The 25,595-nt window shown below is 49.0% G+C and overlaps 4 protein-coding genes across 6 annotated transcripts in view; 3 read left to right on the top strand and 1 right to left on the bottom strand.

Moving 5' to 3' along the window:
* The first annotated feature begins 55 nt into the window (after positions 1-55).
* Positions 56-2,087, top strand: LOC108099121 (putative uncharacterized protein DDB_G0271606). Its single transcript, XM_017202455.2, has 3 exons — positions 56-362; positions 417-605; positions 670-2,087. The coding sequence occupies exons 1-3, from the start codon at positions 63-65 to the stop codon at positions 1,915-1,917; spliced, it is 1,737 nt and encodes a 578-aa protein (XP_017057944.1). The 5' UTR covers positions 56-62; the 3' UTR covers positions 1,918-2,087.
* A 1,284-nt stretch (positions 2,088-3,371) lies between these two features.
* Positions 3,372-25,595, bottom strand: part of LOC108099125 (regulating synaptic membrane exocytosis protein 1) — a 57,906-nt gene continuing 35,682 nt past the window's right edge. Inside the window, exons 10-17 of the mRNA XM_017202462.1 lie at positions 21,158-21,282; positions 20,682-20,901; positions 20,454-20,518; positions 14,709-14,890; positions 13,384-14,120; positions 5,774-6,531; positions 5,153-5,314; positions 3,372-4,559 (exon numbers count right to left, since the gene is read on the bottom strand). Of these exons, the coding sequence (XP_017057951.1) occupies positions 4,368-4,559; positions 5,153-5,314; positions 5,774-6,531; positions 13,384-14,120; positions 14,709-14,890; positions 20,454-20,518; positions 20,682-20,901; positions 21,158-21,282 (2,441 nt within the window). The 3' untranslated portion in view covers positions 3,372-4,367. The remainder of the gene's footprint in view (positions 4,560-5,152; positions 5,315-5,773; positions 6,532-13,383; positions 14,121-14,708; positions 14,891-20,453; positions 20,519-20,681; positions 20,902-21,157; positions 21,283-25,595) is intronic.
* LOC108099122 (synaptic vesicle glycoprotein 2B) lies at positions 7,071-9,103 on the top strand. The gene is made up of 5 exons (XM_017202456.1): positions 7,071-7,199; positions 7,257-7,581; positions 7,641-8,150; positions 8,209-8,756; positions 8,816-9,103. Exons 1-5 carry the CDS (start codon positions 7,160-7,162, stop codon positions 8,848-8,850), a joined length of 1,458 nt encoding a protein of 485 aa, XP_017057945.1. The 5' UTR covers positions 7,071-7,159; the 3' UTR covers positions 8,851-9,103.
* On the top strand, positions 9,160-11,212 carry LOC108099123 (putative transporter SVOPL). 3 transcript variants are annotated; one of them, XM_017202460.2, is made up of 9 exons: positions 9,160-9,259; positions 9,320-9,644; positions 9,710-9,831; positions 9,896-10,157; positions 10,221-10,322; positions 10,383-10,497; positions 10,557-10,790; positions 10,883-11,010; positions 11,070-11,212. In XM_017202460.2, the coding sequence occupies exons 1-9, from the start codon at positions 9,226-9,228 to the stop codon at positions 11,107-11,109; spliced, it is 1,362 nt and encodes a 453-aa protein (XP_017057949.1). In that variant the 5' UTR covers positions 9,160-9,225; the 3' UTR covers positions 11,110-11,212. The 3 variants fall into 3 exon arrangements, with proteins under 3 accessions (XP_017057949.1, XP_017057947.1, XP_017057948.1); XM_017202458.1 differs by having other exon boundaries at positions 10,557-10,831; XM_017202459.1 differs by having other exon boundaries at positions 9,171-9,259; positions 9,306-9,644; positions 10,557-10,831.

Genomic DNA, 25,595 nt, shown 5'->3' with positions numbered 1-25,595 from the left:
TTGCGACCACCTCTTAGGCAGCGAAACTAATTAACACACTTAAAAAATATCAAACGGAAAACATGGTTATTCAGCGAAGTTGGAAAATTCCCACTGATGTGGGGGGCTCCCTAAACAGCAACACAACACAAGCCAACGAAGTGCAGCTGCGCTCTTCTCCGGGCATTCAGATGCAGGCAGCCAACTCCTCCTCGGATGACTCGGATTGCTCCAACCAAACCACTCATTCTATGGACACACGCGTGGCCAGTCCAGTAGACGGCGTCAGAAAGCAGGCGGATAAGGATTCGGCTGCAGAAAGCAACACAATCACGTTGTCGCTGTTGGGGGAGTCCACATCTTCAGAGGCAGAGTGCTCGCAGGTCTGTAATTGTGTGTCTACATAAGTGGCAAATATATACGTTATTGCTTCCCAGAAATATGTAACCACTCCAGAAATGGCAGAGAACATGTTGCAACGCATTCGCCAGCGACTCGGTGGCTCACACAACATGGAAAGCGGCGGCAGTGCGGAGTCCGCCATGAGAGCCCTAGAACTCCTAAGGATCACTGTGCAGCAAGCCTTCGATGCGGAGGTCAATGAAATAATCAAACGATACATGCAAGTAGGTTGAAACCCGTTTTGAGGTTTGAATCATGCCTGATTCCTACTTTCTTGCTTTGTTGCAGAACTACTTTAAGCCCGCCTTTGCCAACATCAAGGAGAATCTCGGCCAGCATTCGGTAAACGAGGAAACGCTGCAGAAGATGTCATCGTGCGCTTTGCTGGAGAATGCCAAGGCTCAGTACACGAACTTTGTGCGTCAGCATCGCTTGGTGGCCGGAGCTACAGAACAGCAACGCTTGGCCCTTAAACGCACTGCCAAGCAGGATATCAACCCGATCAATAAGGTGTTTGCGGGAAACCCTGGCTTCGTGGCCTCCAAACCAATGCCCTGCACTGCGACCACAGCCAACCAGTTGCCATCCCAGAACCAACTGCCTGCAGCCCAGATTTTGCCACTTCAACAGCCGGAGTTGCAGACAGTTCCGCCCCTACAGCAACAGCAGGAGCAAAGTCACGCACAAAACCCACAACAGCAGCAACAGCAGCAGCAGCAGCAGCAGCAGCAGCAGCACCGATCGACGGTTACCCCTGTGGTGGGAGGCACTCTGCCCACTCCTGTGCGCCGCCAGATATTCTGGAACACTGCTCAGATCTCAACCACCACCAAGTTCGTGCTGGATGTGCAGGCCAATCTGGCCTTTGGCTTCGGCACCGACGGCAAGGAGCGGTTGGCCAGCAAGCATCCGGAACTGATTCGCTACCTGCCGGATGGCGGGGACAGGGAGTGGCTGGCCACGCGGGGCATCATTCCTGCCGAGAACCGCAGCTCGCGCTTTCTGTTCCTCATCTACGATGAAGTCTGCCGGCTGCAGCAGACCCACGAGCTGTACCGCCACAAATCGAACATCGATCTCAGCATGATGCTCACCTTTAGCGTCACCGAAGCCATGATACACAAGATGAGGCTGTTCTTCGTGGATCTGAACATCAAGAGCCGTGGGCTCATAACCAACTCCTACATAATGCCTGGCCAGCAGCAGTCGGCAAGTGCCAACAACAGTCACCTGAGGAATGCCCTGCTCCAGGGCGCTTCAACCCAGCAACAGCAGCAGCCACAACAGCAGGTAGCCACGCCGCCGGCTGAGGAGGCGGTGCTCAAGGACCTGCCAGCCGCATCGCCCACTCCCTGCTTGCAGGGTCAGCTGGTGGGCAGCACGACGACGCCCCTGAAAACGAAGCTGGCGGCCAGTTCCACCCTCAGTTCCTCGCACGCCACACTCACGGCTTTGTTGAACAACGGAGGAGCTGTTGTGGCAACCCCGCCTGCCGGCAATTCCGCTCCCGGCGCCGTTGGTAAATTCAGAAATTAATATAACATATTATTTACATATATTTATTTTTCGAGAATTGCGTTGATCTTCTCCTACACGTAAAGTCTTACTCTGATAAGCTTGTAACATCCAACCGAACAACAACCTACTGAAAAACACCAAGAACGAAATCAATTTCAAATAAATACTTGATTTTTATTGAAACTCAATTTGATATACATATAATGTGGGTCTCTTCGGGGTGTCTACAGTTATTTTAAATACAATAATATATATATTTATATAGTATGTACGTTCATATGCATATGGTACACATCCGTGTATATTGTGTCACATAGTGTACGCAGGTAATGGCTAATTATTTTAACAAGTAGTAGATTTGTATTCTTATAAGCCTTGCTACAGCCCACTCGGCACTTTTGAAGCGCAATCCTCCCCGAAATTCCAGCCCAACGCTACACGCTGATATGGTGTTATTTTTACAGTTTCCATCTACTCGGCGCCAACTGGCGGCCAAGTATTATATGATAGGTAATAGTAATAGTAGTCATTAGTCATTAGTAGCATTAGAGTTAGTAGAAAAGACCGAAAATACCTAAGAGTAGTGGTGGCAGCAGTGTGCCGGAAAACAGTTCCAACTACGCGCGGAACTTAGTAGGTAGTTTTAATTTTGAGATAGCACAACCATTTTAGTTTCCGTACCCAACTAGGAGGCGTATAAAACAACAGCCAGATTGTGGAGAGCAGTTAGCCAACCGAGAGAAGCGGGAATACTGTTCTGTGTGTGTTCCACTCTTACCCTGACTGCCTTGACAACTACCAAGTACTTACGAGATACAACAATGGATTATCTGGTACTAAGTAATTTCTTTGGGGTTTTAAAGCAACATCTAACAATAGGAAGGCCCGCAGCTGCCCTTGAAACGGATGCAGATACAGGTACGGATATACGTACGAGTGCGGTGCCGTCGCGGTCTGAAGGTCGTTGAGTTTCGCCCAAGAAATGGTTTCCAGCTTAAGGACATTTAGCTACCGCCACCGCAACTAGCGCTAAAAGTGTTCGGGACAGTAAAAGTTCTACAATGTCTCTGCGGCGCAAGTACCCTGAAGTGTAAGCGTTGTATACGATAAATAAATCTACGTGTGTCGTAACTTTAGTTTGAAACTCCAAGTCGTCAGGCTGAACGCTGATTAGATATTAGATTTATACACGAGTTCCGAAAATGTAAATTTTTCACTTTTCATTGCAGAGATTGTCCTGTTTGTGTGGCTGAAGCGATTGGAGAGTTCGAAGGGAAAACAGGATATATGGAGGATAGTATGTCTTTTAGCCGACTGTGATGCAACCGGATCCTTACCATAAAATGACTACAGTAAATTCGTCTTAATCACGCTTAATCGCACCCATTTCTCACGCCCACACAAGCTCTCACCCATGAAGATTGTCGATTTAAACTAGATTCCTTTCGTTCGATTCCAGATTCGGGATAATCAGATAAGATAAGATTAGATTAGATTAGATTAGATTAGATTAGATTAGTACCACAACTTTAGATATTCAAAACGTTAGATATTCTGGTTTCGGATACCTATAAGATAATATTGAATACTTCGATTTTTAGAGCTTCAGCTTAGCAGATACTTTTGCGGAGCAGTTGAAACCTTGGCGGGGTCTTCAGCTGTGCGGATAGTTGGGGCTAGCCTACTGGGGTCTACGTACGAGTATAGCGTATAGCGCAACATTAATTAACACTTATCCGGATTATACGCCTCTGCCAGCCACCGAGCTTTAAGTCCCTCTCTGCGGTGTGGTGCCACCCACTTCGTTGCCTCGAGATTTCAACATTATTGTTTAGTGCCGATTCGTTTCCGTTTTCGTTCCCCTTCCGTTCCGTTCCGTAATCACTCCACTGCCCAAATGCGAACAACATTAAACTTTCACAAATACAACAAGCAAAAATATATGAACGCGTGTATATATGCTTCTGGTACTCCGGTTCCTCAATTATTGTGCTGTCTGGTATTGGATTCCCGCCTCAGTGATGCCTACCCTGCTGCGAGTACCTGAGTACCTACCTCTACCTCTGCCTCTACCTCTACCTCTACCTCTACCTCTACCTCTACCTCTACCTCTACCTCTACCTCTACCTCTACCTCTACCTCTACCTTACTTACAAAGCTCTCTCACCACGAGTTTATTCGAGTGTAGTGTTTAGTGTTTGGTGTTTAGTGTTTGGTGTTTAGGGTAACGTAACCCGACCGATTCCACCTGCCAGCTAAGCTCATTTGACTAAGACTAATACATGGAGTATGGTGAGGGGATTCGGGAGCCTCTGTTCCTCGGGGTAACAATACATAACGTACGAGTAGCTTTCCGCATCTTAGGCGCTAACAAGTTGCGCCTGCGGCGGCAGTTGTGGCGCCTCCGATTCCAGGGGACGGCGGCACTGCCGGGGGATCGCGGTGGCCGGGTTGCTCCGGTTGTTCGGTCAGGGGGAGTTGTCCGAGTCGGAGCCCCCGTAGCTGTGCATCGGGAAGAGCGGGTACCACCCGCTGATGTGCTGCCCGATGTTCACCTTGTCCAGGTTCACCTCCGTGCCGCCCAGTCCCACGTTGTGCTCGAATCCCACGCACCGCTGCCACACCATGATCACGATGTTCCGCCCAAAGACGTCCGAGCTCTGCGAGGCATGCAAATAGGCTATCGTTACTCGCTTCTCTGTGTTCTGTGCTGCCGTAATTACGCGGATGCCAATAAAAATATGGCGCGTGCCCAACGGGGCGCCCACCTGCGATGACTTAACCCTCTGTGCACCTCTTTTCCAATTTAACTTTAGCATTATAAAGATTTAAATGAGGATTAATCCTACACATTTCAACTTCACCTTGAATTTACATTTTTTTTCGAGTTTACTATTGGTAATAAGTTCTTAAAGTCTCACCGGAATTTTTAAAATGTTTTATATAGATTTTGTAATGGAGGAGCTCATAAACTAACTGAAATTCACTTTGCCTTCAAACTATATTGTTTATGTGGGCAAAAGCAGATACTTCGGTGTGCAGAGGGTTAAGACTGGGTCGTATCTGTGGGCCACCCGCTGGGCGGGGAAATTGGCCGCGTCGATGCGGGCCAGCCGGCGGCCATTAATCGCATTACAATGCAGGCAGGCGGCAGGTAATAACATCCCAGCCATGGTCAGCAAGCATCTCATCATCGTCATCGTCATCGACACCTGGCAGGCGCCACAATGGCCAACAATGGCCATTTGCTCACCTGGTACTTGATGGTCTGCCGGTAGAGGGGCTCCGCCGCGTGCCGCACCACGCGCGTCTTCTTCTTGTGCCGCAGCCGGTCCCCGTCCTTGATGTAGCACTTCACGTACGTATCCGGCGGAGTCTCGCAGTCCTCGTTGACAATGTTACGGGCGCAGATTAGCTGCGAACGAGGATAGTAAAAGATGGCAATAAAACATGGCTGCTGGAGTACGAGTATTGTGTCATGTCTCGAGGAATCATAACCAGGAACCAGGAACTAGTGCAGCCTCCATTCGAACTTCCTACCTCGACACCTTGTTCGTGCTTTATCTTATAGAATGCGAGCAAGGAAGTGCCTGTCTTCTTTTCTACTTATACCAAATTATGCTTAAAGAAGGAACATTATATAGTATATAGTGAATGCTGATGAAACAGTGTGTAAAAATTATCCAATTAATTACAGTTGGCTAGCCTCCCATGAAATAGTTGGTACTTATTTAAAAAAATCTTAATTTTATCTCTTTCTTAATGTTTCCCAATTATTCAATTAAACCCTTTCTATTTTCCCAAATCGATTTTGCAAAGTGTTTATTGATGGGGATGCTAAGATAAATCTTACTTTACTTTGAGAAGCACTCACCTCCACCTCGACGTTGCCCTTGATCTTGAGGAAGCCCATCTTGAGCTCCCCGTACCGCGCGGTGGTCAGCCGGTAGCCCTTCGGATGGATCTGCGAGGGGCCCAGCTTGAGTCCGTAGCTGGACTCCCCGCCCGTCAGGGGCGACGTGTTCACGTAGCTGCCGCTGAGCGTCTTGACCACGCTCTGCTTCCGCTGGGGACTGTCGCCCACGGAGGAGGACTCCCCGGACAACCCCACAACCCCACTCCGCTGGTAGACGCTGCCCTTGCGGGTGGGCGTGCCCAGGGGCGGGGTCTCGGTGACCTTGGCCACGTACATGCTGCCCTTCCGCTGCAAGGTGGTGGTGGTGGTGCTGGGGGCCTGGCTCTCGCCCAGCTGGAACATGCTGCCCTTGCGCTGCTGCAGCGGATTGGTGGCGAGCAGCTGGCCCTGGCCACGGGCATCCGGGGATGCAGCCACGTTCGTGGCGGAGGCCGCCTGCTTGAGCCGGGAGAGCGCCTGCTTGGGACTCTGCGGCGGCAGCTGGCTCCCCGATCCCTTCCAGCGCGGCCGGTAGCGCTTGTCCTCCTCCTCGGACGGCGGACTCGTGTCGGCGGTGGCCAGGCCCAGGGGCAGGTTCTGCTGCAGGTACTGCTGCTGCTGCTGCTGCAACTGCAACTGCTGCAGCTGCTGCAACTGCTGCTGCTGCTGCTGCGACAGGTCCAAGACGGAGCTCTTCCTGCTGTTCGGTCCGCTGGGGAGTCCCACGCGACTGGCACCTGTTCAGGCGGGGATCGGGAGTTAGTGGTTGTCCTAATGAAGGTTCAAGCGCTTTCGAACTCAACTCAAATTACCAAGTTTTACTGGCAGTGATGGGAAAACTACCGTTAACTATACTATAAATCTACTTTTGTTGATGGTGAAGGGTGATGAGGTTGGAAATTATAAGATCCTACTCATTAAATTGAATGGAAATTCAGTCAGAAGAACACACGAATAGGATCTGATTCAAAATGAAAAAGTGATATCCAGAAATTGTATTTTGGATTTTCCTATTTTAGTTGCTTTTTTACAAATATTTATTTTTCTCAGTAAACTGCACTTAGGTAAATTCAACTTAAAAGCAATCGAAGTAATGTAAATAAAATTCTCTTTAAACCCTTTGAGATCCGTTTATTTATTTATTTAACCTAGACCATCTGGCTAGTTCCCATCACTGTTTTTGGAGGGGCGTAGAATGGAGGGAGCTTGGGAACTAGGACTAAGATTAGAAAATGGGAAAGCTACGTCGAACAAAGCATGCAAGCTAGCTAGGAACATCAAAATCAGGCACTACTGTTTCGGATTTATTGGAGTTCGTTTGTTTCATGTTTCGTTTTCAGTTGGCTTAGAAAGATTCGGTTCAAGATGCCGGTAATGGACGTGGACACCGCGCTGCAGACCATAGGTGAGCTCATCCCACTCATCCCAGTTCTTACTACGATCTACGATCGATCTCCTCCAGGCTTTGGCTGCGCGCAGGTGATCATCTTCTGGGTGAGCTTCTTCCTCTACATGTACTCCGTGTGCGAGTCGATGAGCATCTCCTACCTGGTGGTGCTCACGGCCTGCGAGTTCGCGACGACGCAAGGGGAGAAGACCTTCCTGGCCAGCTCGGTGCTGAGCGGCATGGTGTTCTCTGGCTTCTTCGTCGGCTTCCTGGCGGACAAGTACGGGCGCAGGCGAGTGATTCTGATCTCGCTGATCGGAGCTCTGACCGCCTCCGTGATCTCGGTCTTCATGCCGGAGCTCTACTCGCTGGCCATCATGCGGATGGTCGTGGGGATCTTGTAGGTGAATGCCTCCCTCGAACGGACTCCTCCTAATCCCCTCCTGATCCCTCGCACAGCCTCTCCGGACTCGCCTCCCTGCAGGTGGCCTTCCTGGGCGAGTTCTACGCCCCCAATTGGCGACCCACCGTGGTCACCGTGTGCAGCCACTCGGTGACAGCGGCGCTCATCTACTGTCCCCTGGTGGCCATGTTCTACCTGCCCACCAACTACAGCTGGCTGGTCAGCAGCAGCTACAACATGCGCACCTGGCGCTTCCTCATGCTGATCGTCCAGATCCCCGGCTGGATCACCCTGGTGGGCCTGCTGTTCGTGCCGGAGACGCCGCACTTCCTCATGTCCGTGCAGCGCCAGGACCAGGCCGTGAAGGTGCTCCAGTGGATCGCCCGCCTGAACAGGAAGAAGTGGGAGGACTTCGACATCTCGCTGGCCGAGGACCCGCGCAAAACGATCGTCGAGCAGCAGAGCTTCTTCCGCAACTTTATTTACGAGAGCTTCCGCCTCTTCCAGCCGCCCTACGTGGTTACGTACGTCATCAGTCTGCTGCTCATCTTCGGGCTGTTCTTCACGTGAGTGGCTCTGCTTGGTTGGCCTATACCTCCCATTTCCAATGGTGCTCCCTTGCAGATCCCTTGGCCTGGGCATCTGGTTCCCGGTCATCCGCAACATGGACAACTCGGGCGACAACCGGCTGTGCGACCTGGTGGTCCAGAACCCGAACATGCACGACCTCGAGGGGTCGGCCAACGCCACGGAGGTCGAGCCGCCGGTCTGCGTGGACACGATGACCAACCTGGTGGACCCCATCTACTACGCCCTGGCCTACATGGGCTGCTACCTGCTCTCCACGCTGCTGCTGCAGTGCCTCATCCGCAAGTACGTGCTCACGCTGCACTGCTCGGTGGCCTTCATCCTGGGCGTTTCGCTGAACGGCCTTTCGCAGCCGACGCTGGTGCTGATCTGCTTCGTGGGCATGATGACGATGCCCGGGGTGCTCATCCCGCTGGCCACCTCCGTGCTCATCGACGCCCTCCCGATCCACCTGCGCGGCAAGGCGATCTGCATGGTGCGATCTCTGGCCAGAACCGGAGCTGTTCTCGGCAGCACCCTGGTGGGGTTCCTCATCCACGTCTCCTGCGACCTCACCCTCAACGTGTTCAACTTCTACCTGGCAGGTGAGTTGGGTCTTGATTTTGCCATTCACTGATGACTCTGATCACTCTCTGGTTTTCAGTCTGTATCGTCCTGACCATCTTTCTACCCAAGTAACGGCCACGTCTGCAAACCCATCTAAATTGTGCGTGTTTTATACAGTTGGTTCCCAGTTTGCAAGGAAATGATTCTCAATTGACTGTCCAGGATTATGAAGTAACCCAATAGCATTGTATAGCATTTGCAGTCAAAATGCTAGGTACAAACCGCTTACCCTCCTTCCACTTTGTAGTGTGTAATCTGGTCTGCATGTACATTCTAAACTTTGTAATCTTGATAAATCTTTCAATGAAGATTTTCCGAACAAAAACATTACTCGTCGGTTTGGGGAACCGGTTTCTCAGCAATCCATATTTATGTGTTAGGCCTGGTTCCCTTTTGTTTTTTATAAAACATGTACATTTGTAGAGCTTTGCCAGAGACATCCCAACGATGAGTGACATAGACGAAGTGTTTGCCAAGCTGGGTGAGTCGAGCCCGCGGGCGAGCTTATCAGCACCGCCTGATCCCAGTGGTCCTTCGGCAGGATTCGGCAGGATGCAGTACCTCATGCTGTTCGCCTGCCTCTTCGTGCAGCTGTGGCTCACCAACGAGCAGCTGGGCATCGCGGTGGTGATCGCCGGGGCCAACTGCGAACTCAAGCTCAACAACGAGCGGATCTCCTGGCTGATGGCGGCCAACTTCGCCGCCCAGATGCTCACCTGCTTCATGTGGGGCGAGCTGGCGGACAGGTTCGGGCGGCGGAGGATCATAGTCTGCGCGGGCCTCTCCGCCAACCTGCTCTCCATCCTGTCCGCCTGCATGCCGGAGTACTGGTCCTTCCTGGTCGCGCGGACTCTGGCTGGGTTCTTGTGAGTACAACGGACTTTCCCCGCTCTCCCTCTACTTTCATTCATTCATTTATTCCTCCGCAAAGCATCTCCGCGTTGGTGGTCTCCCTCATGACCTACCTGAGTGAGTTCACCAAGGTGTCGCTGCGTCCCAGGGTGCTCAACTTCATGAGCTACGCCTTCGGGCTGAGCATCATCTACGTGGCGAGTAAGAGTCGGAGCAATACCTCGGAGTAAACCCTTTCCTTAGGCTTATTTTCGCTATTCGCCAGCGCTGGCAGGAGTCCTGCTGAACCTGGAAAGCGATCCCGTGCAAGGCTGGCGCATCCTGCTGCTGTGCAACCAGCTCCCCGGACTCCTCGGCCTGGGCATCCTGCTCTGGCTGCCCGAGTCGCCCAAGTACTTCCTGTCGATCGGCGATGAGGAGAGGGCCTTGCGGGTGATGGAGAGGGTCTGTCGGATGAACAAGGGCAAGGACGCGACCCTGGAAAGCTTCGGGGTGGGGTCCCTCACTCAGCCCCGTCTCACCCGCGCGTAGGGATCACCTTTGTCCTAGTTCCTTGTTTGGTCCCACTTAGACCTCCTTTTGCTTTTCAGGTCAATGGCCTTTGGACGGTGTTATGAGACCAGGACTCTTCTGGTCCAATACACCAAATTCATGTGTATTTTCTCCGTCATCTTCTTTTCCCTGTGTGGAATGTGAGTTTGAGCTTAGTTGGTTAAACAGGGAAAAGTAAAAACTGTTTTTTATCGTTCCAGTGCCTTCGCAGTGCCCATTTGGATGGTGCGAATCAGGGTTCTCACTTCTGAGTGTGAAGACCGCCTGACGGTCTGCGAACACTTGGAGGGCCACAGCCCCAAGCAAAGCCATAAGGTAAGTCTTGATTAATGGATAGATTTAGATAAGCTCTTTATTTTCACACTCCTCCAAAGTGCCGCTTGGGCTACGAGGAAATGAAGGACCAGCTCATCCACGGCTTCGTCGTCCTCGGCATCTTCGTGGTGACCAGCCTGCTCCTGATCTGCACCAACCGCAAGGTGGTGATCTTGTTGTACATAGGAGTCGCCGCCAGCGGCTGCGTGCTGCTCAACGTGGTGACGCGCCCCTACGTGATCCTGGCCAGCTTCCTGATCGTGGTGGATCCGCCCCTGTGCAGCATCAGGCTGGTAAGCACCATCCTCATAGATTTGGTGCCCACTCGCTTAAGGTAGTTCTTATGTTTGTGGAAACCCATCCTTACTCCCGAGTTGCTTTCCAGGGGAAAGGCCCTGGCCTTGTCCAGCATGTTCGGTCGCTGCGGCGTCTTGGTGACCAGCTTGTACGTGGGATACACCCTGTCGAATGTCTGCCTCCTCACCTTCAACCTCTTCATCCTGCTGTTCTTGGGTAAGATGTTGGCTACCAAATGCGAGTACAAGTTCCCACCTCTCCGGTAATCTCCGCAGCTTGCGGTGTCCTCGTGTACTTGCTGCCTTCGGAAATTAAAATGAGGAGCTTAACACTGTGATGTCTCTCCTGGTTTTCCGCACTCAAGTTTGTATACGACTTTGTAAATAAAGTGCTGTTGAGCCCTGTTTGTACTAGCCAACTTTCGGCAACCGTGAAGGGCCTAATTACTCGACAGTCATGCCTCATTAAAACTTTCGCAAGTTGATAAGGCCCGCCAGCGGGTTTTCCCTATCGGCCCTGCCAATCAGTCAATCAATCATTCAATCAATTGGGCGCGCAGCACGAAGCACAAATTCGGTGCCCCCGCTGGCTCGAAACGGAAAAAGGATTATGGCGAAAGTTCAAATATTTCGGAGTCGTGCGCAGTCGAAAATAAAATAAACGTCAAATAAACTTGGCGACAGCTGCGTTTGCTCTCGAGTGTCTCGAGTGGGTTCCTCTGCTCCGCTCCTCGGCCGGCGGATGTGAAGGTGCGTGAGGGAAAGCGGAAACGGAAGGCCAGGCATCGCTAAGCGGCTTAATAATAACTGTCGAATCGAAGGAAAGGAAAGCGGGAGCGAGCAATCCAGAAATCGAGAAAGCATATTGCCAAAGACAGCCGACTTCGACTTTTTGCTGAGCAAGCACAATAATGGCGGCGAACGCTGGGGATCCGGCGAGAATGGAGCTGTCAATCCAGTATGTACAAAATATACAATATATATACAATATATATATAAATATGTGTGAATATGTGGAGCACTTTTCCCAGACGGAGACGCAGCTTTTTTCATATTTAACGGCTTGTTTGTGGCTCTGGGAAATGCGTATCTCGGCTTTGTTCGGTTATCGCGTACGCTCTCCTTTGTTCTGCATTCTGTCTGAGTTTTCATATTTCGCATTTGGCCCGCTCTGAAAAGTTAATTTCAAGGCTGAGCTGTTTCGACGGGGCGTTGAAGGGTTCACTGCCGAGGAAAGCTAACATCTAACAGGTAACGAGGGGCTTCCCCTGCGAGCTGCGCATTTTAAGCGCAAATTTGCTGCCAACTTTGGGGGCCGTGAAAATAGCATCCATAAGCTGGAATAAGTAGCGAGGTTTTGGCGTGTCTCCCGACTGGATTACCGCGGAGTACGTGAGCCTGGACGGGTGTGTAATGAGATTCTGGCTGCTCCTCGGCATGCAGAGGAGCCACTGTACGTACGAGCTGGCGAATCTACTCGGTAATTGTGTGTGAAAGCGGCTAATTAGGTGGCTTGCATGCAGCTGTGTGGCTTAAACTAAGGTGGCAAAGAAAAGAAGAAGAGGCAGGCCAAACGCAACTCAATCTCAATCTCAATCTCAACTCAGTTCATTTGCATTCTTACCAGTGGTGAGTGGTGATGTTGGGTGGTGGTGTTTGTAGTGTGTTCATACTGTAGTCTGGCTAGTGCGTTCTTAATAGACTGCTGCCAAGCTCAGCTAGCAGGCATTCCTAGTTCGTACGGATTCGGTTCTTGTACAATTTACAAAGGTCTGTGGTTCGGTCTCTACCGTTTGTGGTGGCTCTGGTGGTGCAGTGTGGTGCTTGGTGGCTCACTCGAGGTGAGCCCTCCATTGGATTGGCAAAAGAGTTACGATACGAGTGCTGAGGGCTTTGCAGTGCGAATGCGTAAGTTTACTTGTACTTGATTTGGAGCTAATTGAGTTCGTGTTTCTGGTTTCTTGTTTCTTGTTTCTTGCTGGGCAGTTCACCTAGTGTTTTGTCCAGTTTGTGTGGGGAGTGTCAAAGCTTTGGTAATGCGACACCGATATTGTGGCTAATAGTGGGAAAGATACGGAAGAAGACATTAGAGAAAGACAGTGGCAAGTACGAGTGAGTGGGTGTGTGTGGTTGTGTGGATGCGTTCAGATCAGAGGTGTCCAAGTGGCATATAGCATGTAGCAGCAAGGCAAGTCGGGTTCAAAGGTTGGAGGAAATGCAGAGAGAGACAGAGACACAGGAATATAGCGGATAGAAAGAGAAGGCGCAAGAAGCTCTTGCGGTGAGTGATTCAGATCTCGGTTTTGTGGGGGAAATAAAAATACTTTCAGGTAAAATCATCTCGGACTCGTACCGAAAATAATAAAACATAAAATACCACGAACATTTGGCGATGGTAACTATACTCTAGGTATTATATTTTCTAGATCTGAAAGGGAATCCTAAAGTAAAAGAGGGTTTTAGGAATAATGTAGAATATTTTGATTGACTAACTTTATCCCCCGCCAAATGTTCCTGGGCATTCGGATTAATCTGGCCTCTCCGAATCGCTGAGTACTTCCTTAATTGGACTTTTATTCCCCCTACTCACGTCTCGATCCCATGCGCTTGTGCTGCTCGGTGCCCAGGCTCATGGTGCGCCCCAGCTCGCCGCGGACAGCCTTCAAGGACTTCAGGATCTCATCCGGATCGCGTCGCGCCACGGACGAGCGGCGCCGGCCCACCAGGTAGGAGGTGGGCGGCGTGGCCATGGCGTCCTCCTCGAGCCGGTTCTTCTCGGCGTCCTGGAAGCTCGAGCGACGCGAACCGGGCAATGAGCGCGAGAAGTCCTTGCCCAGCTGGTAGACCTCCACCTCCATGGTTTCCGACTGCGAGGAGCCGCGCCGCGAGCCGGCGATCCAGGCGTGGTCCGGGTGCAGCAGCGAGGCCCCATCCCCGATGGAGTCTACGTCATCGGAGTTGGAGCGCTGCATGTTGTAGTCCCGCCGCAGCAGCCGCGTCACGTCCCCGCTGGGCGCCCCCGCCCCCGCGGCGATGGAGCCCCGCGGCGAGACGCTCGGCGACTTGCTGATGCTGATCCCGCGCAGCCCCTTCGGGTCCTCCAGCCGGCACCAGAGCGCCTGGTCGTCGAGGAAGGCCTGCTGCAGCTCGATGCTGCACTCGCCCAGGAAGATGGACTCCGTGTGCGGCACCAGGTCCCACAGCTGGATGTCTATGTAGCGGTCCATCAGCGTCTCCGCCTTCACGTGCCCGAAGGTCAGCGTCGCGTTCCAGATCGGGTTCTGCGTCGGGCGGCTCACCTCCGTCTGCTGCACGCTGCCGTCGCCGCTGTTGGAGGGAGTTGGAGGGAAACACATTCAATTTAGGAGCTGCTCTTACGGGAAACATTCTTCTTATTCGAAAGCTTTGAAAGTAAGTAAGCAAAAATATTTCCTGGGCAATTGATGACACTGCAGGTGAGTACTATACTTTATTACTATAATAAGAGATGGCAACAAATTTGTTTACTTCATTAAAAATCTTGATTTTTACTCAAAAAATAACCATTTTAGCTATAGCAATCGAAATATTAGCCAGAAAATGGAATGCCATACTTCGAAAGACTTGTAATCACACCCCTAATCGATTGGTATTCAAATCTGAAAATTTTTAATTTTGGCTATTTTTCGCAAAAAATTATGATGTTACCCCTTACCGAAAATGCGAAAAATGGCAAAAAAATAATTTTTTCGAAGTCTTCCAAAAAGTGATATGGGTCGTTAGCTGAGGTTGTTTGCTATTAAAATCTGTTAGCATTTTTGCTTTTGGATCATTTTTGACCAAAATACGACCAAAAACCTATATGAAAAGGTACTACAAAATCCTATAAATTTCCCCTAAGACGTTAGCAAGAACCATAAAGTAGTGTTCACTCACCATTTGGGAAGGATGCGGACCTTGGCGTATGCCTCCGGCAGATTGCCGTGTCCGTAGGCCTCGTCGCGGAGGGCGAGGTCGTCGCCGGCCATCAGGGAGACGACCAGCTCGCTGCGCTCCGCGTGGTACCACACCTGGATCTGGACCCTTCCGGTGACCAGCTTCTCGCGGGCAATTTGCTCCTGCGGCGAGCAAAAGTGTCGTTAGTTTTCGGGTCGGAGCATCTCGAACTGCGAATTGCGTTTGCCTCGCCATTCGATTCGACTTTCGGTTATCGCTAGGATATATGGTACAGTCTAGATTTATCAGCCTAGAGCCTAAACAAAAGCGTTTCGCTCGCCGCGCCTATTTACAGGTTTGTGGGCTGGCGAGTTTCTGCGTTTTTCGTGTTCGTTTGGATTTTTGTTGTGTTCTGGATGTGTGAGTGTGAGTGTTCGTAACTGAACGGCAAATTAAAGCAATCAAAACGTAAATAAAACTAATTAAACGAGTGAGAACGAAGGGGTGGCTGGTGGCTGGTGGTTGGTGGCGGGATGGGTGGGCGGTGGCATGCCGGGAAAGTTGCAACAGTGGCCCTCGGGGCAAGTGCACACAGGATACACTAAAAACTGAAAACGAAACTGAAGAGCAGGCACACACGAACACACGAGCATAATTCAAACGCAAATTATGGTGTTCGCACTAGGAAGCACTGGAAGAGCGGAGTGCATGTGTTCTCTATTTACAAAACGCAAAGCACACATGCTCAGATAAACAAAGCGCACCGCAAATGCAATCTGCTCGGGGCCTTTGTCTGCTGTTTTGTGTTTTGTGTTCTGTGTTTTGCGAGCCCCAAAACGGAAGTCATTGCGGCGCAGCGGCGCATGAAGGTCCATTTCTGCCCCATTGTTGGTGTAGTTGGTGCTGAAACTAGCATTATGTTGCACACATGAAAACACGGCAAAACAACTCGTTATACTGCCAGAATTGACTCCTTAATTGATCAGATTTCATTTCTCATATTGGTTTTGTAAGCTCCCCAATTGAAATTTTGACATTTCTATTAACTCTTGCTACGCTTCAAATATAATTTGTATACTGAGGCATTGAGTAGTGAAAATCCTATAAAATCTATTGTTCACCTATTCTTCCTGTGTGCTGGTAGTTGGTAGTTGGCAATATCGTGGTCTAATTACATATTCATGGCGGGTACATGCGCAACAGCAACAGCAACACCACAAACACACGAGCTGCCGAATTGACTTTCTCCATGGCGGATCTGCAGCGGAAGCCGCCATATTGCAATAACGTGTTGCGAGCGGAAATGGAGCCCACCCACACACACACACGCACGCAGACGAGCAGACGCACACAAAAGTGCGAACTGTTGCTCGGCAACTTTTACGAGCGAAAAGCAAAGGAAAAATATTACATTATGCCGCGCACTTTTCATCTGTGGAAATCGAATTCGTGCTGGGACCCCGAAGAAGGCGGTCGGAAAATCGGGGAGGGGATGTTTATTTTTATCTCAGGTGAGCAGGCACATGTACTCGCAGGATTATTGGAGTTTATCTGGCATCAGGCAGGCGCCGGCGATAAAAGCCTAAGCACTTGAAAACTTTGGGCCGCCGTCGTCGTCGTCGATAATAATAATAATAATGGCGAAGGCCCGCAAAGGAGAATTGTTGTTAAAAGTTTTCTAATTTTCGACATTTCGAGCTCTTACGGCCCCCGGCTGTCAATTAAAGGGCGACAGCACCTGTTGCTGACAAGTCCGCCGGGACAAGAAGACAGAAGTCGCCGGGATCCTTGGGGCTCCACTTGACACCTGCCCGGCGGTTTTGCTTCTGGGATCCGAAACTTTTGGGCGACCGCAGCTCCCCCTTTTCCGCCTGGAAGATAACTCAAAGTGACACAAAAGTTTGCGGCAAAAGTTGCGTATGAATAATAAACAAAGGCATGCCAGTAAATCAGTAAATGGGAAGCGGGACAAACACATACACAGACAGCTAGGTACAGTATATACACAAAATGAACGCTAATTACGTATGGCATATGCTACGGTTATACGGTTATACGGTTAACAGATATTTACAGGGGAGTCGGGCGGGGTTATTGCTTTCAAATCGAATTGATTATGCCTCGGGTCGTATGCATATCGTGGGTTAACGGATTACATTCAACAGATCAATCAATCAATCAGTCGCGAGGAAGGCGGCACAGCTCAATCAATTTCACGACAGTCGTATTACTCTCGCTTTCAATTTGTACATATATAATATTTAGTTCGGTTTTCGGTTGTGCGCCTCGCTTTTCGAGGTTTCTGGTTTCTGGTTCTTTTGGTTTAGTTTTAGTTTGGTTTTGGTTTCTGTTTAGCCATAACTCGTGCCAGCTGGGGTTACATTGGTAGTACAGGAAATGAAAACTGTTTGTATACAATCAGCATGTTATTTATAAGTATCGTAGGGTGTTTAGCAGTCGTAGGAGAGATGCTACGAGTAGTCGGTTCAAGATTCAAGAGCCACTAATTTCTAGTCAACTTAGGCGAAGGCTTATGCAAATTAGGCAAAATGCAAACAAACCAAGGCGAGGAACTCGGGAATCTAGGATAAATCAACTCAACAGCAAACCGAAAACAAGGAACCGAAAAAACCGAATAGTGTGTGTGGTGTTTGGAGTGGTGTGGTTTCTTCTGGGTTCTGTTCTGTGACCCTGGACAAAAGTACTGCTGGTGGAGTAACCCTGGTATCTAAACAGGTATCTAAGGTACATTAGCGCACAATGAGCCGAAAGGATACGTTGACTAAAGTGTGTGTGTGTTCTGGTGTGTGTGGCACGGCTTCGCTTTGGAGGTAGGAGTACGAGTATATAGATTCATACTGCGGGGGAGCGGATCTATAATTATGTTAAAGAGTAGTCCGCAGTCGGGCAGTGGAAGTATGCAAAGCCAAACTGAACAGACAGATCCAAAACAAACGAAACGAGGCGGCAGAGTCGAGACGAAAGTAAAGGTAAACATTTGCCAAGCGAAAGCCAAACAAAAGCTCATAAATTGACAGAGAGGTGGAAGCACGGTGTGTACAGGGGACAGCAGGAGAACAGGAGAACAGGAAAGCAGGAGAGAAAACAGGGCGTATACGCAATAAATAAAACGGAACGCAACCGAGGCGAAAATAAACGCAAATCGTAACGCAGCATTACGTAAAACAGAACGGAACGGAAACAGAAACAGAAACAAAAGGAGGAAAAGCGCACTTTACAATACATATTGACTGGAGGGGGCTTTACAAAGTATCTTTTGGATCCTGGCTATAATACACTGGTTGCCGGTCAGGACTTTGCTTAAGTAGCTTCGTTCTCTAAGGATAACGGGTGCTAACTGTACAAGGCTGCGGTCTCTAGTATTTATATATATAAACGAGTAGTTTTGGGTTGCTTAATGTACAGGGTACTTGAGATATAGTTGCTGTTCATTTACCATTTGACTGATGGCTTCGGGTTTGCTCGGGTTGCTGATGGGTGGGTGGAACTGCGGATGTGCGGATATGCGGATGTTCAGATGCTGCGAAAGGATACAAAGCAAGTCCAGGCAAGAGATTCCCAATGGTTTGCACGCGGTTCGTTTGTTTGCAGTTAAATAGAGAGACTTTATTTCACATTTCTTTGTTAGCCATTTTCAGTTAGATTTAGGTTTCTAGCACATTTCGGTGCGCGGTATACGCATTAGTGACTATAACTGGTTGTATATGGGTATATATTCAAGTATCGTATAGCGTAGAGTCGCAAGTGTATACATATGCTTTCGAACAAATCTCAACCTCGAGCTGCGCAAGTACGTTAGTGCAAGTAATCTTAAAATCTCATCAGTTTGCGGGTCTCCTTCCAGAGTTCCCTTCTTCGGGGACCTTCACACCTGCCCAGGCGACCTCGTAAGGGTTCTTAGTGGTATTTAGTTACAGTTAATCCAGTACAGGTATAGTTACACATAGGTTAGAGTTAGAGTTACATTTAGAGTTACAAGTAGAGTTACGATTACAGGTAGGTTTCTATACAGAGTGTCGGATCGAAATCAACGTTAGTTAGTTAGTTATCACCCATCTGACAGGAGTTACTTAGCTACAGAGCATCTGAGGAAGGTGAACGAGTGCTCAGCCGGCTCCTCGGAGTGAATCTGCACCCATCCCTCCCCCTCCTCGATTCTTAGCACTTGTTCACGATACTTAAATACGATTCGAGTCGCTTTCGAATGCACGAGTATCTATGTAGGTGGGCTCCACAGTGTGCGCCTTCGCCTCCGTTCGCTTTCCTTTCACTTTCACCTTAACTTTCACTTGTTCGATTCGAGATTGAGTAACACAGCTCTAACAGAGGGTCTACAAATGCGCACAACTCTCGGACTTAGTCGTGTACCAACATATATAGTATGTATATTTAGTATAAGGTATCTCGGGTACTTTGGCTTAAAAACACATTTAAACATTTCAACAACAAACTACTTTTTTTGGTTGTCCAATTGGTTGTTTTTCGATTTGCTTACGATTAGGGTAGTATGTGTACATATATCGTAAAGTCAATAACATTTAAAACACACACAAATATCGTTAAACTCTGTTCGCTACAAATTCGCACTAGTAACATTTATAAAGATTATGCTATTTTACTTTATGACTGGCCCGAGCGGGCGTTACATTAGTTCTTCTAGTTCTCAGTGGCTCCTCGGCATTATTGTATCGATTCGTAGGGCCTAGGGGTCCTACGCAAGCGGAGTGGGGTGGCTCAATTCGATTCTCGAGTGGAATTATCATAGACACGCACCTTACGTTACGTTGCGTCACGTTACGTCGCGTTGCGTTGCGTTACGTTAAAACTTTATATCTTAGACCCTATTGTTGGTGCTTTGTTCTTACTGTGACCCGGGGCAATTGGATTGCCCGCGAGGAGAAGGCTCAACCAAGGAAAAACAGATTGGAAACGAAAACCGACTCGGTAGAGTGTGTACTGTACCGGAGTCCCTCCCTTGAGCGTCCACTCCTCCTCCGCGAAGAAGTCGCTTAGTGCTACTTAACCGTATTACACGTTAGTGGGCTTGTTAGTTAGTATTTACTGCTCGAAATCACTAGTTCTACCACACCGAAAAATAAACAGACGAGTATGTAGGTACATCTGGTGGTTATATGACAAGAGTAGCATGAACACATTTAGCCATTTCGCATGGTTAGTAATTAATCAACTGTAGTGTGAACTCAACAGCAAAGTAAGGAACTCAAATCGGGGAAACACATAGAAACAAGGAGTGGAGTATCACTGGCAGCTACGGATAATGTCTGTATGAATGTGTTACAAACGGAAACGGAAACGGAAAAGTCAAAGGAATCGTTGAATCTGCGGTGACTAGAAGGTGAGTATTATATATATATATATATTCATGGCATCAAAGCTGCAATCGAGTACGAGGAGTCAATCATTTCGTGAGCACTTGTGAAGCTGAAATCGTGTGGAAAACTGCTGCTGCTGATGCTTAAGCTGCATTTGATGGCTTGCTAATACTTAGTATGCAAATGGATTTAGTTTTAGCTTTAGTTTTTGTTTTTCGGTTTTCAGTTTGGTTGCACATAGCTCGGTGTGTTCTCGTTAGGCGGTAGTTTCTCTAGAGTCTAGAGTCTAGAGTCTAGAGTATCTCTATAGTATCATATAGTATGTTCGATCCTCGACTGCTGCCGCAGCTTAGGCTTCTTAACCAAGTGAGTAAACGAAATAGTTTTATACCGGGGTTTTTGGTAGTTTCCGTCTAGTTGGCGACGCCGGTGATTTGTCTGTGGTGGTTTCGGGTTCTGTTTCGATATTCGAGATTCGTTGTTAGAGTAACGAGAAACGAGAGCAACAAATGAAAATTATGTGAATGTCATATCTGTATGCACATAAATGTTGGAATTCGGTTAAGTATTTACAGGGGGGCGAGGGGAATCAGGTGGGAGAATCTCAAGGAGGACTTACCCGCAATCAGGCCAAGACCAACGGGTCCATCTCCGGACCGCCGAGGTCCGCTCTGACCGCCGGCGTTGCCGGGCGGCAGGTTCTCGTCGAACAGGTCGCACATGCGGAAGTCCGTGGCGTGCTCCACCAGAAGCTCCACGATGTCCCCGGTGCGGTCCATGATGGAGCAGACCTCCTCGAAGCTGCGGTCGATCAGCGACATTCCGTTCCACTCGAGGATCTGTCATAAGTATCACACAAGAACTATTGCTTACATTTCTTATGAAGAAATTCTCCTACTTAATTTGGTACTACTGTTAATAATACCATTAATACATTTTAAATATCCAATGATAGTGATTCTTTTCACAGTGCAATCCGTGCCGAAAGCCATCAATCAAGAGCTATTAGCTCCTGGCTGGCCGCACTTCCCCGCCCTTCGAGCCACTGCCAATCAGGGATGTCTGGCCTAAGCCACTGACCCAACCAGCACTCACCTTGTCGCCCTGCTGCAGGCCATTCTTCTCGGCGGCGCCTCCCGGAACGGTCCACACAATGTAGGCGAACAGCCGGCCGTCCGCTCCCGTCTTCCCGCCGACGACGCGCATCCCGAAGCCACGTGCTGCGGAGAGGGAGGAGACAATGTCAGATTCAATAAGAGCCGGGCTCACGCACTAGGCGATTAGGCCGAGAGGACGGAATAATCAATACGGCCCCGAAAATCGGAGACTGCGACTAGGCACGTACTCGCAGATACAGATACAGATACAGATACAGTTACAGATACAAATTTCGGGCATGTGGCAACAATTTGCGTTGATTTCATTTGCACTTTGCAGCGCCAAAAGTCGCAAGCCAAAAATCCCACCCCACGTTGCGTATACGCCCTGTTTCCCTCCCCGTTTGTCTGCTAAGTTTCCCTTTCGCCAACTCAGCGAGTTTGCCGGGGATGAATGTGCTGCTGTGCTGCTGTGGACTGCTTTCACTGTTTTTCTTTCGCCCAAATTTGACACAAATTTATTTCTCCAGCGTAAACTTGACCCCCTGGACATTTATAACAATTTGAGTGGACAAAGTGCTTTAAAGCACACTGTTTATTCGGTTTAAAATGTTATTTTTGCAGGCGAGCTTAGAAATTCCTTTGAAGCCATGTTCTCGTGGCCAGTGGCATTGAAACCATACAAATAATGATACGCTTTCGAAGTGCATTTGAGGTCTGAGAGAGTTTTGGTTTTGGTTTTGTTCTCGGCGCGCAAACAATTTAATTAATTAAATTGCAATTTCGGGGCTGCAGTTCAGTTTCAAGCACTTATCATTTGGCGCAGAAAACTAATTTCAACAATTTGCGCACCGAAAACTTGGGAAAGCGGATTTCCGCCGCCGGAGGACGGGCTGCAGACAATGGCCAGGAAAGTTAACCAGCCACCGGAGCAGCGATGACAATGAAATTGCGTCTCCAAGGTGAGCTTTTCGCAGGGCTCGCAAGAGGAGGAGGGACGAAGGAGCTGAGGAAGGTAAGGCAGCCGGAAGGACAGCTCGGCAGGTCGAAGTTTTGCGCAGGAAATGGCGGCAAACTTGGCCAGTATGCAATAAAATGTTGCGCATCCGCCGCCGCTGTTGATTCAGGCGCATTGATACCCAATTAGGATGGGACGACATTCTCTCCAACAGCGGAGCCCGCTGTTTGCGGAGTGTGTCTTAATCAAAAGTTTTTTCCCGGGCGCCGCCTTAAGACTGCAATAAAAACGATATAAATAAAAGGCAAATCCTTCTGCTGACAGCGCGGAAAGGCCCAGATTATTCGATGACGCCACGCTTTTCGGGCAGCTCGCGATTAGTGCACTTCAACAAAAGTATATCTAAACTGGAATATAATTGATTGACTTTCCATTAACCGATAATTGTATTTCCTTTACTCAAAGTACTCTCAGTTGAATTTTAATACTATATAAATTCTGTATGAGTAAATTCTTGAACTTGAAAATATTTAATGATAAATGCGATTTGAGCATTAGTCTTTTTTCGAGTGCAGTCATTTGCCTTAAAGCCCGCACTTAACGTGGCGCAGAGTGAAATTTTCGATTCGTTTTGGCCATAAAAATCATGAGTGGAGGTAAGGTCTCTGTTTTTCCATGTCGAAGGACCTTTGTCTCTTTGTTGTTCCGCTCTCCCACTGCCCACCAACCGATTTCCACTGTCCGCTGGCCTTTTCCGTGCGTATTTGCCATTCTTGGACGGCCGGACTTTATGATACAATTTGTTTGCCGGATGGCCGACGATTTTTTATGTGGCCATCATTGGGATTTAATAAGCCGGCGCACATCCACACAAAGGTGTGTTGTTTATGGCCAGGGATCTGGGATCGGGGTTCGGGACTTCGGCTTATTCCTATTCGGGGTATCCGTTTCCTTTGTTGGCCAAGGGCCGTAAACATGCTGGCAAATTGAATCAACATTTGTGTGTATGGAGGTCATTACGGCCAGGACCCCAAACTTTGAGGGCCTACACCCTTTAACAGGCTTAAGCCACTCAAGTTTTCGCAAAATCCACCCCGTTTGGTTTTTACTTTAATTGGAAAACTGTCTCCGAGCTCCGCCTTTAAATTTCTTCTGCTGTTTCCCTGGCAAGTTTTAATTTGTGCCGTGTCCTTGCGTCCTTTCTGCCAGGCAGACACATGCTGCACATCCCCGTAATGGCATTAAGTGAGCAAACTTTCAGCTGACACACATCGAACGACTTAATCGATGCACACCTGCCTGCATCCTGGTGGAGGTCCCAGGAGCCCTGCATCCCTTTCCCGTCCCATGGAGCCATGGAGCCATGAGCGTAAGCGATTTAGTGGCTTCTATCAGCTGCTATACAGATTGGCTCTTAATTAAACTAGCTAAGCGAGCGCAGAGAAAGTGCTAGCATGTGCTAGTCACCATTTTCTTTTCAGTGGGTTAAACTTACAAACCAGATCGAGCAGGGGAGAACTTAAAATTCAAATGTTAAAGGTACAGTTCTCATAAGAAAATGGGTCTGTTGACCTAAGTTATAAATATATTCCCCCCACTTTTCTCCGTGTGCCATAATAGAAAACGGCTCGATTTGAGTGAGTTGTGAGTTGGCGAAGAACTATGAACAGGCAGCCGAGCGAGCACTTAGATGTTATGGGCGAAGGGGGCGTGGCACGTGGCCACCTGTGGCTGAGGAAGGCGAGCACGGAATGCCAGGATCCGGGCTTCGTGATTCGCCGCAATAAATGGATGTGTGTATGTGGCTCATGAGGCTGCATAAAATTTCATTAGGCGTGCTAAGGCGCCATTTGGCGCTACACCTCGACTTCCCAGCTGCTTGGCTGGCCGAAACCCCTCCGGCGATTAGCAGTTGCTATCGGAACACTTAAGGCGATGCAGGAGCCGCTGGCAACAATCGAGTTACACGCAGCCAGCGAATGCCTAATTAGCCATGCGAGTGCAGCGGCTAATTGCGCACCTGCGAAAGTTGAGGTAGAAATGGTGCTCAAATTACAAGGCATCCTCCTCCGCTCGGTCGATAAATTCGGAGGAATTGCAGCACAGCTGCCGCAACCGCAAGGCGAACAAGCAGGTAAGTGAAAAGACGCAGCACAAGGACACGGATAGGGATAAGCACAAGGATGTGGAGGAGGAGGTGGATGTGGAGGTGCGCAACAAATACCAGCAGGCAGCAAGCAGAAATGGCTCAGCACATTAAAATTCCACTTGCTCCGCTGCATATCAAATATGCCCGGCTAAGCAGGCTCCCCGCCTCCTCCTCCCGCCCCTTCTGATATATAGACAAGAAGGCCCTCGAGAGTGGTGCCCCGCACGATATCCTGCGTGGCGAACTACACCACAGAACGCCACCCACTCCGCATTCCAAGCCAGTCCATTCCACTCCACTCCACTCTCCCTTTAACCTCCTGCACTGCAGCTGCTTGTGCGTATTTGCCGGGTATTGACATTTTTTATGATATGCAAATTGAAATTTTATATTAGCAAGCGCACGTCGCACAGGTGGCTAACCGGTGGGAAAAAGGGAAGAGGGGATGTGTGTGCCCCGGCAGCCAGCGGCTAGTTATTTTGATTGGTATTATAGGCGCTCGTTAAGAGCTCTCCACAGGATCGCACTTCATGAGCTTTAAGGGAATTTTGAGGGGATATCAGAGGTGCGTCATAGGTACGAAGGAATGTTGTTATTAAAATTAAATGATATTCAAACAATTTATTTGTTACTCCATACAAATAATGAAAACTAATATATATGGTTTATGTACCATTCCAATCGCTGTTTAAATAGCTTCTGATATTCCCACTTTCTGTGCTGAAATGCCTCGCCTTGAAGGTAGAATTTATTCTTCAGGAAACTGGCAATCATTTCCACTTGCAGCTGCTTTATTTGCCCAACTTTTCACTCTCAACTCACAGTTTGCTCTCTGTCCCTGCCTTTCTAGTTACCAGTTGCTGCCACTATTTTGAAATGTGGAATTCGGCTTTCCCCTGTCGAGAGTGCATCTAAGTGTCGAGGATTCAAGCCCCCCTTCGACCAGAGCGAATGGCAGTCGGCCAGGATGTTGGCCACTTTTCACTGCATTCGACTGGCATGTGCTCATAAACTGGCCGAGAGCAGCCCATGCATGCATGCATATGCCAAACATTCTGGGGCATTATTATTTATGGGCAGCAGGGCGTGAAGTTCTCCTGTTTCCCCCGCCTTTTTGTTCCCTTTCAATTCTTTTTGGGTTGTTCTCGGAGGAAAAAAGGAGGAACGTTTGCACTCGCCTTGAAACCTAATGTTCACGCTCACGTTCCTCTTCGTATTGATTTTCGTGCTCCGGTCCGCTGTCGATAATTAAAAATTCATTTGGCCTGCTTTCCCGACTGACTGGCCCCTTGAGGTATGCAACAAAAATGCATATAATTAAAATACATC

The sequence above is a fragment of the Drosophila ficusphila genome, unplaced genomic scaffold (assembly GCF_018152265.1).
Source record: "Drosophila ficusphila isolate 14025-0441.05 unplaced genomic scaffold, ASM1815226v1 contig_288, whole genome shotgun sequence".
In the NCBI taxonomy this organism is placed as follows: Eukaryota; Metazoa; Arthropoda; class Insecta; order Diptera; family Drosophilidae; genus Drosophila; species Drosophila ficusphila.
The sequence above is the reverse complement of the archived record's forward strand: the minus strand, read 5'-3'. Positions and strand labels throughout refer to the sequence as shown.